The following is a 12401-nucleotide window of genomic DNA, read 5'->3' as shown; positions in this document are numbered from 1 at the left end:
ATGGTAATAAATAATGTATGGGGAGTATGGTGAGGATAGCGGGGAGTGGGGGTGCCCCGCATATAATTGCACGGCAGTGTGTGTGGGGATGGGGAGATGTAATCGCCATTTTTGGCTACAGTATTTCTTTTCTGAGATAATCACGTAGACCCTTTTTAGACTGTTTTTGAACACAGTAACAATGTTTCTTTATAGAACACCTGCAACAGTGTCAAATAACATGTATTATGTCCATATTCAATGAGTAGTATTATTAATAACACATCAACCACAAAAGAATAAAAATGTGTTCTTAGGAAATTAAACCTGTGACTTGGGAAGTTGCACAGATTTTCTAGTCAGCAGCTGTATTAACCCATTGAGTTGCCATACTGTGCTGCCCAATAGGAGTTTACTCACCTGAAGAAAAGCCGCAGAGACCTCATCTGGCCCAAGTCCACCCTGAACACCCCACACAATTGCTCAAGCGCCAGAACCTTTTGCTGCTCCTCCCACTTGGGAGGCATGGCAACCGGGCCGTTGCTCTCAGGGCAGGTCTCCAAACTGGATCCGGAGCTTGGTGCATCATTCTCGCCACTCTCCCTGTAAAGAAATGGTGAACACATTGAAGTTGGTGGCAGGAAACAGGTGCAAACAACAGGCGGTTTATAATGATGTGGGGTTGCACCACATTCAGGCTAAACTCTAAACAAATCAAATAAATTCTCAATAGAAAGCTTTCAGGTCAAAAATGTATTAATCAAATTAGGCGCCTTTGTTAAGTTACACCATGAAAGATACACAATATATATGTTAACTTCCTGGTATGCATTTAATATCTCCATAGGTCTGTCTACACAGAATGGGGGAAGAGAGAACAGTGCGGTTTTGGTATAGTTTACTCCCCATTTTAACTAACAGTCTCTATTCACATATAAACATAACTATATGTAAAGAACAACAAAGTTCTGCTGGATCTAGAAACAGTAGCAATACATTTTACAGTAGCAATATATTTTACGTTTAAATTGGGCACAATGCAATCCTAAAATGAGGGCGTACATTATTAAACCTTTTATACAGCTACTATTATGGATAAGTAAAACTGACAATGTAAAAAGATCAAGTATTCATAGACACTTGTGGAGAGAAAAAGACTAAAGAATGGTGTCAGGTGTGTAATTCATGGACCTGGAGTGATGTAATTAATGTACAAGGAATACCCAGATATTCCCTGCATGTTAAGTCATTTACTATTATACCAATATTTTATTTATTTATTTTGTCATTTGTATAGTGCACTAAACCTGTTGGCAACAAGGCGCTGGTTACAGAAAAATGTTACAGCAAGAAGGCACAACAATAATTAGGATTTTGCTAGTTACAGTTTGCTGATATGAACAGCATGTGATGCTTAATTAGCAATACAATGGCCTTACACTCCCTTTTGCATGAGCCCCATCATAAAACTATAGCCAACAGCTAGCTTTAATTGCACAGATGTGTTCACAGTATAGTTGCAACTTTACTAGAATGTATTTGTATTTTTGAATTTGTAATGCGCACAGAACGGACCAAACCCTATAGCAGCGCAGGTGGAAACATGATACACAAAGAACACAGCCAAGTTCATATAAAAGATCACAGATGAATATGAAAGAACCCCATCTAAACAAAAATGTTTTCAGTGCTCTACGGAACTGGTAGAGTGATCTGTACCACAAAGACAGAAAATCTTCTGTGTCCCCGTGATTTGTACACTGAGTGAGGTATGGATAGAAGATGACAGTCACTAGAGTGCAACTGTCTTTCAGGCTGGTATGAATGAATCATGTCCCTCAAATATAGAGGGGCAATACCATTTACACATTTAAAAAAATAAGGCAGGCTACCATAACCCTTATGTGATCTTCTATCAACAGCCAATGATGCAAGTCACAGCAAAACGAAGACACATGAGTAGTTCTGCCCAACTTAAAGATCATCCTCAATGCCGCATTTTGTGGTTTTTGGAGTCTTTGGATTTGTTTAGATGGAATACCAAGCAGCTGACTATTACAGTAGTCCAAATGAGCGCTGGTCAAAGTGCCAACCACAGACGCATGATCTTCTTTGGGGATGTAGGGAAGTGCCTGGCATAGGAGTCTCAGGATAAAATGCACCGCCTAAACCTTTGCTCCCACCTGGCCTTCACTGCCAAGGTTATCTTGCCAAACACAGGCCAAGTTCTTTACCCTGGATACAAATTTTAAACTTTTTACTAGAAGGGTTGGAATGGGAAGTTTCTTAGCTGCGGTCAACAGATGTATTGGTTCAAACAAAATAAGTTCAGTCTTAGCTGCATTTACTTGTAATTAAATTTTGGACATCCACCTGCTTACTTCATCCAGACATTGCCCCAATCTGCTAAATGCTTCCGCAAAGTTAATAAAGATCTGGGTATCGTCCGCGTATGACTGGAAGTTCAAACCATGGCGTCTCAAGATCTCCAAAAGATGACGAACATACAGGTTAAACAACAAAGGTGAGAGGGATGATCCCTGCGGGACGCCACAATTCAGCCAGATGGAATCTGAGAGAAACTCACCTAGTCTCACCTGTTGTTAACGGTCTGTCAGGAAAGACCTAAACCACCCTATAGCAAGATCGGAAACTTTTCCTACCTCCTGCAGTCGCTCAAGGAGGATGTGATGATTCACTGTGTCAAAGGCAGTGGACAGATCCAACATTACCAAAAGTGAAAGTTCTCCTTGGTCCGCGGTCCTTAACAAATCATCCAGTACAGATAGGAGAGCAGTCTCAGTTCAAAATCTTGGTCGAAAACCTGATTGGAACTTATCCAATAGCAGTTCCTGTTCTACAAATTCCTGCAATTGACCTGTGACCACCTTTTCAAAAAATGTAGCCGGCCAAGGTAGCCCTGCAATGGGACGATAATTCTGGAGAATCTCAGAGTCCAACGTTGGATTTTTCAATAAGGGGGTGACCAAAGAATGCTTTAAGCTATCGGGTACAGTCCTACATGTCAGTGATTTGTTGACAAACGTAGCCACAAAAGGAGTCGGGTTTAGGCCAAGCGCTTTGCTGCATAAGCAGGAAAGGGAGACAGAGAGTTAATAGTAGGCTTAAGGGTCTCCAGTAATTGATAAATATCATAATTCTGCCTCTATTTGAAAGTCAAAAGTCGGCAATGGAGTCGGAGTCTGACTCTGTAGGTCAGTCAAGTTAACCACAAATAGATTGTCTAATGGTGCAGGTAAACTTATGTCAGCAGCCCAAACAATATCAGCCTTGATACGTTCAATCTTTTCAATAAAAAAAGAATTGAATAGATTGTCCTGCACAACAGAAGGATCAATCGAAGTAGCTTTACAGCTAGGATTGCAGAATTTAGAGACAATGGAAAACAATTGCCTCCGAAAATTACTGGCAGCTTTTAACTTTTTACCCAAGAAAGCTGTCTTAGCTTGAAAAATAGCCAGTTTATAGTCTGTTAATGCACTCTTAGCTCTAACTGTGTTCTCCAAAGTCTGCTTCTGTTGCCATTTTCGATTAGTTCTACTGACTAAATTGCACAGAGCAAATTAATCCTGGGAGAACCAAGGATTAAAGATTCTCTCATTTTTGCACTTTAAAGGGGTGGTCTTGGCGCAAATAGCGTCCAAAGTCAAAGCCCCAGCTGCAAAAAATTCTTCACAGGGCCACAGAGAGTCAATGGAGGCAAGAGCATCATTAACGCCATGACCATTCATTCTATCCAAATCTTTGACTTTCACAGATGATCGGTCTATCCTTGAAGTTGACCTTATCCCCCTTGGATAAGTTCAAAGAGAAAAACTGCACAAAATGGTCGGACCAATGGATAGGCACAATATCCTTCAAAAGGGCATAAGTGCCTCTAGCTATGATAACATCCAAACAGTGCCCCTTTATATGCGAAGATTAAGCCCCCAGGGGATAAAGGCCATGAATATTCAGGAGATCCCATAGATCTTTAGAGTCTGGTTTTGTCTGATCATCCAACCAGATGTTCCAACTGCCCACCAGGAGTACTTCCTTATATTTACTCCCTCCACTACTAAGGAAGGAGTCAAGGTTCTCCAGAAAATGTTTACAAGGGCCCGGTGGTCCGTAGCCCAGAATTATATGAATAGAGGTTTTTGCAGAGATGTGAAGAATAAATTGCCCGACCTAAGCATCATTACCCCGCTCAAGAGCATGAAAGTGTGAGATATGCAGCACAGCCTTATGAATAACTGAAATACCTCCACCTTTTTTACCTACCCAATTAATGTATTTAATCAAGTAATCCCCTGGAACCAGCTCATGGAATGAGCTCTGAGAAGCCTCAGTGAACCAAGTTTCAGTAATCAACAGTAAATCCAAATCATGTGATTTAATGAGAACTGCTATTTTAGTAGCATGAGCCCCTGCTGACCTAGCATTAACAAGTGCAGCTTTACAGCTCACAGTATTGCCCTCAAACACTATGTGGGATCCTGTTATGTGTTTAATAATATCCAGGTCCCTAATTTTGTTTAAAGTTCTCAAAGAGAGGTTACCACGGGAGTTATCCAATTCCTTCAAAAAGGTAGCAATATAACTAAAACCACCCATCATTCTCACCTGTCTTACCACAGTAATAATGCTTTCGATGGAAGGTCCTACTGAACGGGTATCACAACCGGTAGCATCTCCTGCCGACTGGTGACCCAGGAAGAAACAGGCAAAAACAGACTTTGCGTTAGCGCTTTGCGCTGACAATGGGCAGTTATAGCCTGTGTCGCACCCCACTTCCGTAGAATGGGTGCGCAACACAAAGGATCTTGGGGCTTGTGATTCAGGCTATGAGCCCCTTGCGGTAATGATCCGGAATGAAGTCCACAACCACTTTTAGTAAATATAAAGGTAACGCAAATGCAGTCGTAAATAAAGTGCTCTGCGTAAAGTTAGTCTGACACAATTTAGGACAATTAATAAAAGTGAGTAAATTATAGCCCATACAATATTACAATTTTAAAATAGACAGGCAATCACAATATAGGCTAAGAAGTGGTTCAAAAAAGGTCTCATTTACAGCAAACCGAAATGTTCAATGTAAATTCGAATCCTTCTACGGCTCGGGCCCAGAAGTGGGACTTGCTTAATAGTGCCTTGAAATACATGTTTTAATAGCAAGGCCATTGGTTCAAATATACATGTTATGCTACTGTAAAAAAAACTTTTTTTAAACTCCTCCACGCTAGAAGTTCTACAATGCGTCAAACTGTATCTTGTTTAAAGGCTCGGATTCTTCGGAGCATAAAATAATGCTGGTGTAGTCCTTCAGTTTTACCTGAAGCAGCAGAATATCCAGTGTGTATTTTCAGAGTTCCAGATGTTGATAAGCTGAGTGGGTAAGGGCGTCTGGATTTATTCCGTGTGAGGTAGTGAGTGAACACAGCATCCATCACATCCCAAGCACCATTCAAACAGAGGGGTCGTCAGCAAATGGCCAGCTGTCCCTCAAAGCATGCCCATTCCCCCAGGAAGTACTGAATCCACACAATCACAGACGGGCATCTGCATATGATAGTGGAAACTAGTTTCAGGCTGACTAAAGCCCAAGTCGTGGGGGAGACACAATCAGTGGCCAAAGATGGCAGCTTCCTCTTACACACACAAAAAGGGAGAAGGGATATTCATGCGACCCATCAGGTCTTTGAGGCAAAGAAAGACAGGTACCATTTAAATGACTAGTGGAGGGGGTGAAAAAGGACCCATAACGGTAAAATGGAGTCCATCATGTACAACCATTTTACATACGAGAAAAAGCCACCAGCATTTTAGCCGTATAACTAACAGCTAGAGGGGACGCTCACTGGGAGACTAAGGGGTATTTTTGGGGTAACCCTACCTTTTGAATCATAAGGACCCTTAAAGCAGAGCACAGAAAACACACAGCCACACTCAGTCAAACTTTGGATTAAGCCTGGGTGAGAGAAAAAAAGTCCAAAACCTAGCGAAGCCAGCAAAAAGTACATGCGGCTACATCATTTGGTAAAGGCAGGCTTTCTACCAAACAACTTGATTCTTGATTTCAGAATGTGTGGTTTATTGAGACTTTTGTTTAAAGGGTATACCAAATATTCTACTTCGGTTGAAGCCACTGTGCGTTTTTTAGGGTTGACATTTAGGCCTGCATGCCACAGTACCATGAGTACTATTTTAAGTTGATAGAGAAATTCTCATATCTGGGCTGACCATCATGACTTTGGTTTCTTTGTTTGTAATGTCTGTTTTTTATTATGTGCGCCCTGACGATGTGGCGCGAATTAATAATTAATAATAATGATGTTGAGGGAGGTTGCTGCATGTCCTCTATGCTCTTTCAACAAGCAAGTTTCCCCATTTTTTCCCTACTCATAACGTGTATTTATGGCTATTTACAACTACCGCTGAAGTTAAATGTACCCATGTTCGAATCAGCGCCCAACTGTCCTTTCAGCGCATCCACCCGTGGCATAGGGTGAGAATCAAACAAGGCGATGCATAACTCAAAAGTGCCACCTGGCTATAGAACAATCACTTTTGGATAGATCAAAGGCCCCATCTCTCAAACATGCCTCCACTTCGCCTTCAATATCAGCCTGGGCTACAGTCATATTTGCTCTGACAGTCTGGGGTTTTCGAAGTTTAACCCAGATGGAGTGCTCCTAGTGTAGAAAACTAAACTTATCCAGTGCATAGATATTAATAATTCGGACCGATGTCTAAATGGAGCTGCAACAAGAGTGACGTTGCAGAAGACTGCCATCAGTAGGCTGCTTCCCTGCAAGGTCACTCTCTGCCAGCCCCAACAACCCCCTTCGCCCCCGGCCCCTGCAAAGCCACGTTTCTACTGCGCAGCACCCTTATCGAGACACCCTTTTTTGTGCATTGGTCTTTACCCTGGCAGCATCCAGAACGTAATTCAGTTTACTGTTGTTTGGTAAGGACAATACGGTGTTGTGTATTGTTGTTTGATAAGAAACAATACGGTGACAAAACCCTACATTTTGTCATTTTCACTCCTGAAAAAGAATACCGTCATGTCACTAGTTTTTATTTTGATCAACAATGTGATTATTTAGGTTCCATCTTGTGCCATTCTTTTAGAAAATGCATTTGATTTAAGCAGACAGAAATAAGGTGAACAGGTGACTGGTCTACAAATGAGGTATAGAAATGCAGTGAGTTTTTATGGAATGGTGTCACTCTTGGAGCATAAACAGCAAGCAGCATGACTGCTGTTTGTACTTCTGAAACTTTGGCGCTGGTGCAAAAACATGGTATTGTTATGCACAACTCCACGCCCAATCACCTCCCATTTCTAGCCCTAAACTCACATCCTAACTATAGTGTCATGCGTTTACTGATTAGACTTGGGTTAGGAAGAAGGATGCTTCAACACAACTGCATCTTGGGGAAGGAAGGATAGCTCAGGGACAACGCGTTTGGTTTGGAAGCAAGACAACGCTGTGCCACACAGGTTCAAATCCCGATCCCACGCTTAGAAACCACTCACTGGTTGTTAGGAAAGATTTCATTTAGGTGTAATTTTCCCTCCATTTGTGGACCCCCCACATCCCACATACCTTTTTGCTTTTGTTTGGCTTTACTATCCTGAGTTTTTCCAGTTGAGCCCAGCCTTCAGCTGAACTCCCCGGGGCTTTTGCTCACTGGTTATGGGGAAACTGACACGTCCTTCAGACTGTCAAACCTGGGAAACTATGTTGCCACTTCTTGGTAACTTTTTAACAGTGTACAATGTAGCTTCCAGTAACATGCGCTGAGGTCCTTTTTGTTTTATGGCCCTAGATAACCTCAAAAGATTTTTTGATGATTGTACGAGTATGCCTGGGACGATCTGGTGGCAGCAGTTACTTTTTATGTGTGTTTTGTGAATCACATCATGTTTACCGGGTTTGGTTCAAGACTGTGGCCAGGTCCGAAAATGGCCGTTTTGTCCCTTGCCTTCACCCAGGTCAAGTAACCTGGGTTTTCCTTATTTGAGCATGCAGCCTCCCGATCTTTTTCGCAGGCTTATGCCTGTCATGTGTGTGTGCCCAGGAAGCGGGTTGGGACTGTCTGGTCCCAATCCACACTACTGGTGCCAGGATGTCTGGAGTGCCTGAATGACAGACCGCCGTGGACCGCGATTGGACCACGACTGGGATGCCTGCATGAGAGCAGATCTTCGATTGGAAGTCCTCGACTTCGGCGCAAAACAAATCTTGAATAAGAGAAGGGGCTCTGTATCCATTCCAGGTCGATCACCGGAGATCTCTCCAAACTACAGAAGGAGCCAAGTATCCTGCATGAAGAAATTAAAGGATAGTTCCGGGACTTTTTTTTTATTGTTCCTATGGTTCGGCCATGTGTTTTTAAGCATAAATCGGTAGATCGTAGAAAACTTTCCTATGGACCTTACCCGACTTTTCGTCCATTAACGCACTCGAAATCAGCCGCCATTTTCTGATAATCCTATCATTTCCCCCCATCGCCCTGGCTCACCTGTTTTTGCGGCACTAAATCAAATCCCCCGCCCCTGAAACAGACTTGATCAAAACATTCATATTCCCCGCCTCTATCCGTGACGTGACTGAGCTGCGTAGGCAAACGCGCCCAGGCGTCTTCTACGCGACTCCACACAGAACCAGGAAATCAACACAGATGAGCTCACACAACACAGCGCGCCACAATTGGGAATATGAAACTGTACTTTTAAATTAAACCGCAAGATTGTAAATTTGGTAAAGTACATTTATTTGACATCAAATGTTTTGAGAATATTCAGCGATTTGCATTTTTATTTGCTCACGTTCCAAAAAGTTCGTTTTGAGGCACGCGATGTTCCTTTGCTGTACACAGGGTCTTAAATCATCTCACAATACAGGGCCACAATTCGGAATATGAAACTGTGGTTTAAAAGCAAACGGCAAGATTGTACATTTTGCAAAGTACATTTATTTGACATCAAATGTTTTGAGAATATTCAGCGATTTGCATTTTTATTTGCTCACGTTCCAAAAAGTTCCTTTTGAGGCACGCGATGTTCCTTTGCTGTACACAGGGTCTTGGATCATCTCACAATACAGCGCCACAATTCGGAATATGAAACTGTGGTTTAAAAGCAAACGGCAAGATTGTACATTTGGCAAAGTACATTTATTTGACATCAAATGTTTTGAGAATATTCAGCGATTTGCATTTTTATTTGCTCTCGATCCAAAATAGTTCGTCTTGAGGCAAACGATGTTCGTGTGCAGTACACAGGGTGTTGGTTTACGATAAAATAAGCTCTTCGGTCGCACTGATAATCGCATGGCTGTTCCAACAACGAGGCACTAGGCCACCACAACGGTCTGTATGTTGCATCTAGCCGTTAGTACCGCGCAAGGGCATACTTGTACTTGGCGATCGTCCCATAAAATGGTCAGGGTGGTAACGTTGTTCACGCGGAGAAGCAACTGCCGGTTGAAAAACCCATCCGCCGGTGTCTGGTACTCGTGACACATGCAATAATGGATGATGTACCTGTTTGAAAAACATAAAAAATGAAATTAGTCTCACCATCAGATCTTTATTAAAATTATTCATTTTATATATTAGGTCGGGAAATTATTTCATAGCTAGGACAGTGCAACTGGGTATTATACATCAAGGGGGGGCTGTAGGATACTGAGACAGTCCCCCAGTGCAGGGGTTGACAGGGAGGCAGTGCAGGTGGAGAGTGGAAGGGCCCAGGACCGAGGTCGCAGACAGTGGACCAGTTGTAGCAGGGGAGAGGGAGAGAGAAAGCAGAAGCAAAGAGGAAGGTTTTGAGGTGCTTCCGTAAAAGGAGATGGTTCTCCTCAAGATAGTGCGCGGTACAAAACAATATGCCACATAGAACGAACAAGTACAACTTAACCCGTCTTTAAAGCTACTGTATAGTAATTAAATTGCGGTATAAACTCATCTAAAGAGTTACTTACATTATATTTGCATTTTCCATTGTGTCTGTGCGTAGGGCAGCCCCGAAATACCACTCCTTCTATGCCGACGTTATTTCTTCTAATGAACGAACATGAAATGGCTTTCGTTTCTGAAATTATATTCATTATCGTTTCTTACGTTATTGCCCCACACCCCCAAAAAGAAGTCTTTCGGGATGGTCCCGGCCTGTCAAGGTCAAATAACAATAGAACCTTATACTGAGTCGTGGGCCATTCCGGCACCCGAGCAAAAAATCAAAGCAGCTGACCTTCACTTTGAACGAGCACACATTCCTAGTTAGCTACATTCAGTGTAAGGCCATTTCACAGGACTTGAAATTTACACTCCATCTTTGCATTTTGTCTGCGTGCTTTGCAGCCCCAGAGAACCATAAATACGGAGACATTCTATATTTTTTTAAAAATTATTTATAATACTGTTTGGTTTAATTTAATGCGCAAATGAACAAGGTTGGATAGACACATTGCATGTACACTGAGCAATCACTTTTATTTACACATTACATAGATACACATATTCAATGGGCCTGCGACATGAGGAGACTCGAGAGAACAGACAATCAAATTACAATCATTTAAACCGTGATGTGTATTTCTCAATGAGCTCTTCTTTAGGTGGACATGGAACAGAGGCAATGTTGGGTGGCAATGCAGTTGTCCCCTGCACAGGTTCGTTCACAACTCCATTTATGTGCCTATCTAGGACGTCAACAATAAGTCTCTCAATAAACTCATATTCCATATCCTCAAACACTGGTTTGATCACCCATTGTTTACTTCTTTTAGTGAAGGCCTTATTGTAGCGAAGCGTCCCTAAAGTTCCGGTCGTCCTACTTTGTTGACGGCCAACATTATGGTTATGTGCCAAGACCGCTAGAAGAGTCCGATTTATCATGCCCTCCATGCCGAAATGCAATCGTTTTGGCCTGTACTTTAGGCACATATTGTGGAACACCTCCAAATCTCCTGTGTGGCAGAATTCTGTGAGTCCCCTCAAATCTCTTGTTATAGTTTTATCAAATACAATCTTTTCAATGGCTTTGTGAGTGGGTGATGAAGGAATCAACCACTTCTTCTTCCGTGCCTCCTCTGTGGACAAATGGCCATGTTCACAATTGTGGAAATGTTGGTTTGTGGTCCAGCGGTGAACGTTGCTACAGTGTAACATTACTGACCGCCATTTTTCCAGTAGAATTTCCAACGACCCTCCACATGTTTTTGAGCTCCACCAAAGATGGTTGCTGATTGACTTGGACCACTGTGAAATACCTTGCATATCTTTCTTTTTACCCGCAGCCGACATTTTTTTATTGATTGTTTTTGCAAGATGCCAAACGTCAAATTGGTGATTTATATTTTTGTACTCTTCTCTCATTGTCTTGGCAATTGAAACGTGTCTGTCCGTGGCTATCAGGTCGATCACCATTCCCCGCGATTGTAGTTCTTGCAATGATGCTACAAAGCCAACTTTCTCCATGGCCACTGAGGATGTACTTTGTGACACCTGCACGACCACCAAACTCACAATTTTCTTACTTTCCATGTCCTGAAAGTGGTAGGTGCAGTACTTGGCTGAAAATCCTGGGCTCTCGCACTGTCCATCACCGGCTAGCCTGAACCGTTTGCCCGCGAATGTACTATCAATAGACATTCTTTCCATTCTCCAAGCTTCACTAATGGCTGGAAATAGGTAATCGGTTTGGTATTTGTAGAACCTAGTTTTCGCAATGAAATGGATTCCCACTTCATTAGCTGAGGCGCAGCGATTGTTGACACGAAACGTGCTTTGGCGTTGGGAAATGGGTGGTACGCGTCTGCTGATGTCAGGCTCAGGGGCGGGGGATTTGATTTAGTGCCGCAAAATCAGGTGAGCCAAGGCGATGGGGGGAAATGATAGGATTATCAGAAAATGGCGGCTGATTTCGAGTGCGTTAATGGACGAAAAGTCGGGTAAGGTCCATAGGAAAGTTTTCTACGATCTACCGATTTATGCTTAAAAACACATGGCCGAACCATAGGAACAATAAAAAAAAAGTCCCGGAACTATCCTTTAACTTGTGAACCCGCCTCAGACGTTTTGGAAGGCTTTGGCACCCTTCGCCCTCTGCTGTCCCGTCAGACCCCTGTTTTCTTCATCAATCAAGAAGGCCTGCCAAGGCGCTTCGTCCTTTTGGAGTAGTGGGAACAACTACTCTCTGCGCCCCCTGCTTACGCAGTGAACAAGCCCCTTCTGAAGTGTTCCTGGGCCATCCAGTGAACTGTCCAGCTCTACCTCAGGGTACCCATGAGAATCGCTGCAGTCTCAAATGGAAGTCTGAGACTTGGGACATTGCTTGCTTGTGGTCCCGTGTCCTCTTCCACCAAATTACGCAGGCCTAGCTCCTCCAGGTCCCGAATTAGGAG

At 42.8% G+C, this 12401-nt stretch overlaps 1 protein-coding gene across 1 annotated transcript in view; it reads right to left on the bottom strand.

Annotated features, from left to right (window-relative positions):
- Positions 1-12401, bottom strand: part of TBC1D16 (TBC1 domain family member 16) — a 1332482-nt gene that overhangs the window by 664995 nt on the left and 655086 nt on the right. Inside the window, exon 4 of the mRNA XM_069655199.1 lies at positions 400-582. Coding sequence (XP_069511300.1) covers positions 400-582 — 183 coding nt within the window. The remainder of the gene's footprint in view (positions 1-399; positions 583-12401) is intronic.

Source organism: Ambystoma mexicanum, chromosome 3q (assembly GCF_040938575.1).
Source record: "Ambystoma mexicanum isolate Mex_15411 chromosome 3q, UKY_AmexF1_1, whole genome shotgun sequence".
NCBI classification, from domain to species: domain Eukaryota; kingdom Metazoa; phylum Chordata; class Amphibia; order Caudata; family Ambystomatidae; genus Ambystoma; species Ambystoma mexicanum.
This window is presented reverse-complemented; position numbering and strand designations above follow the sequence as displayed.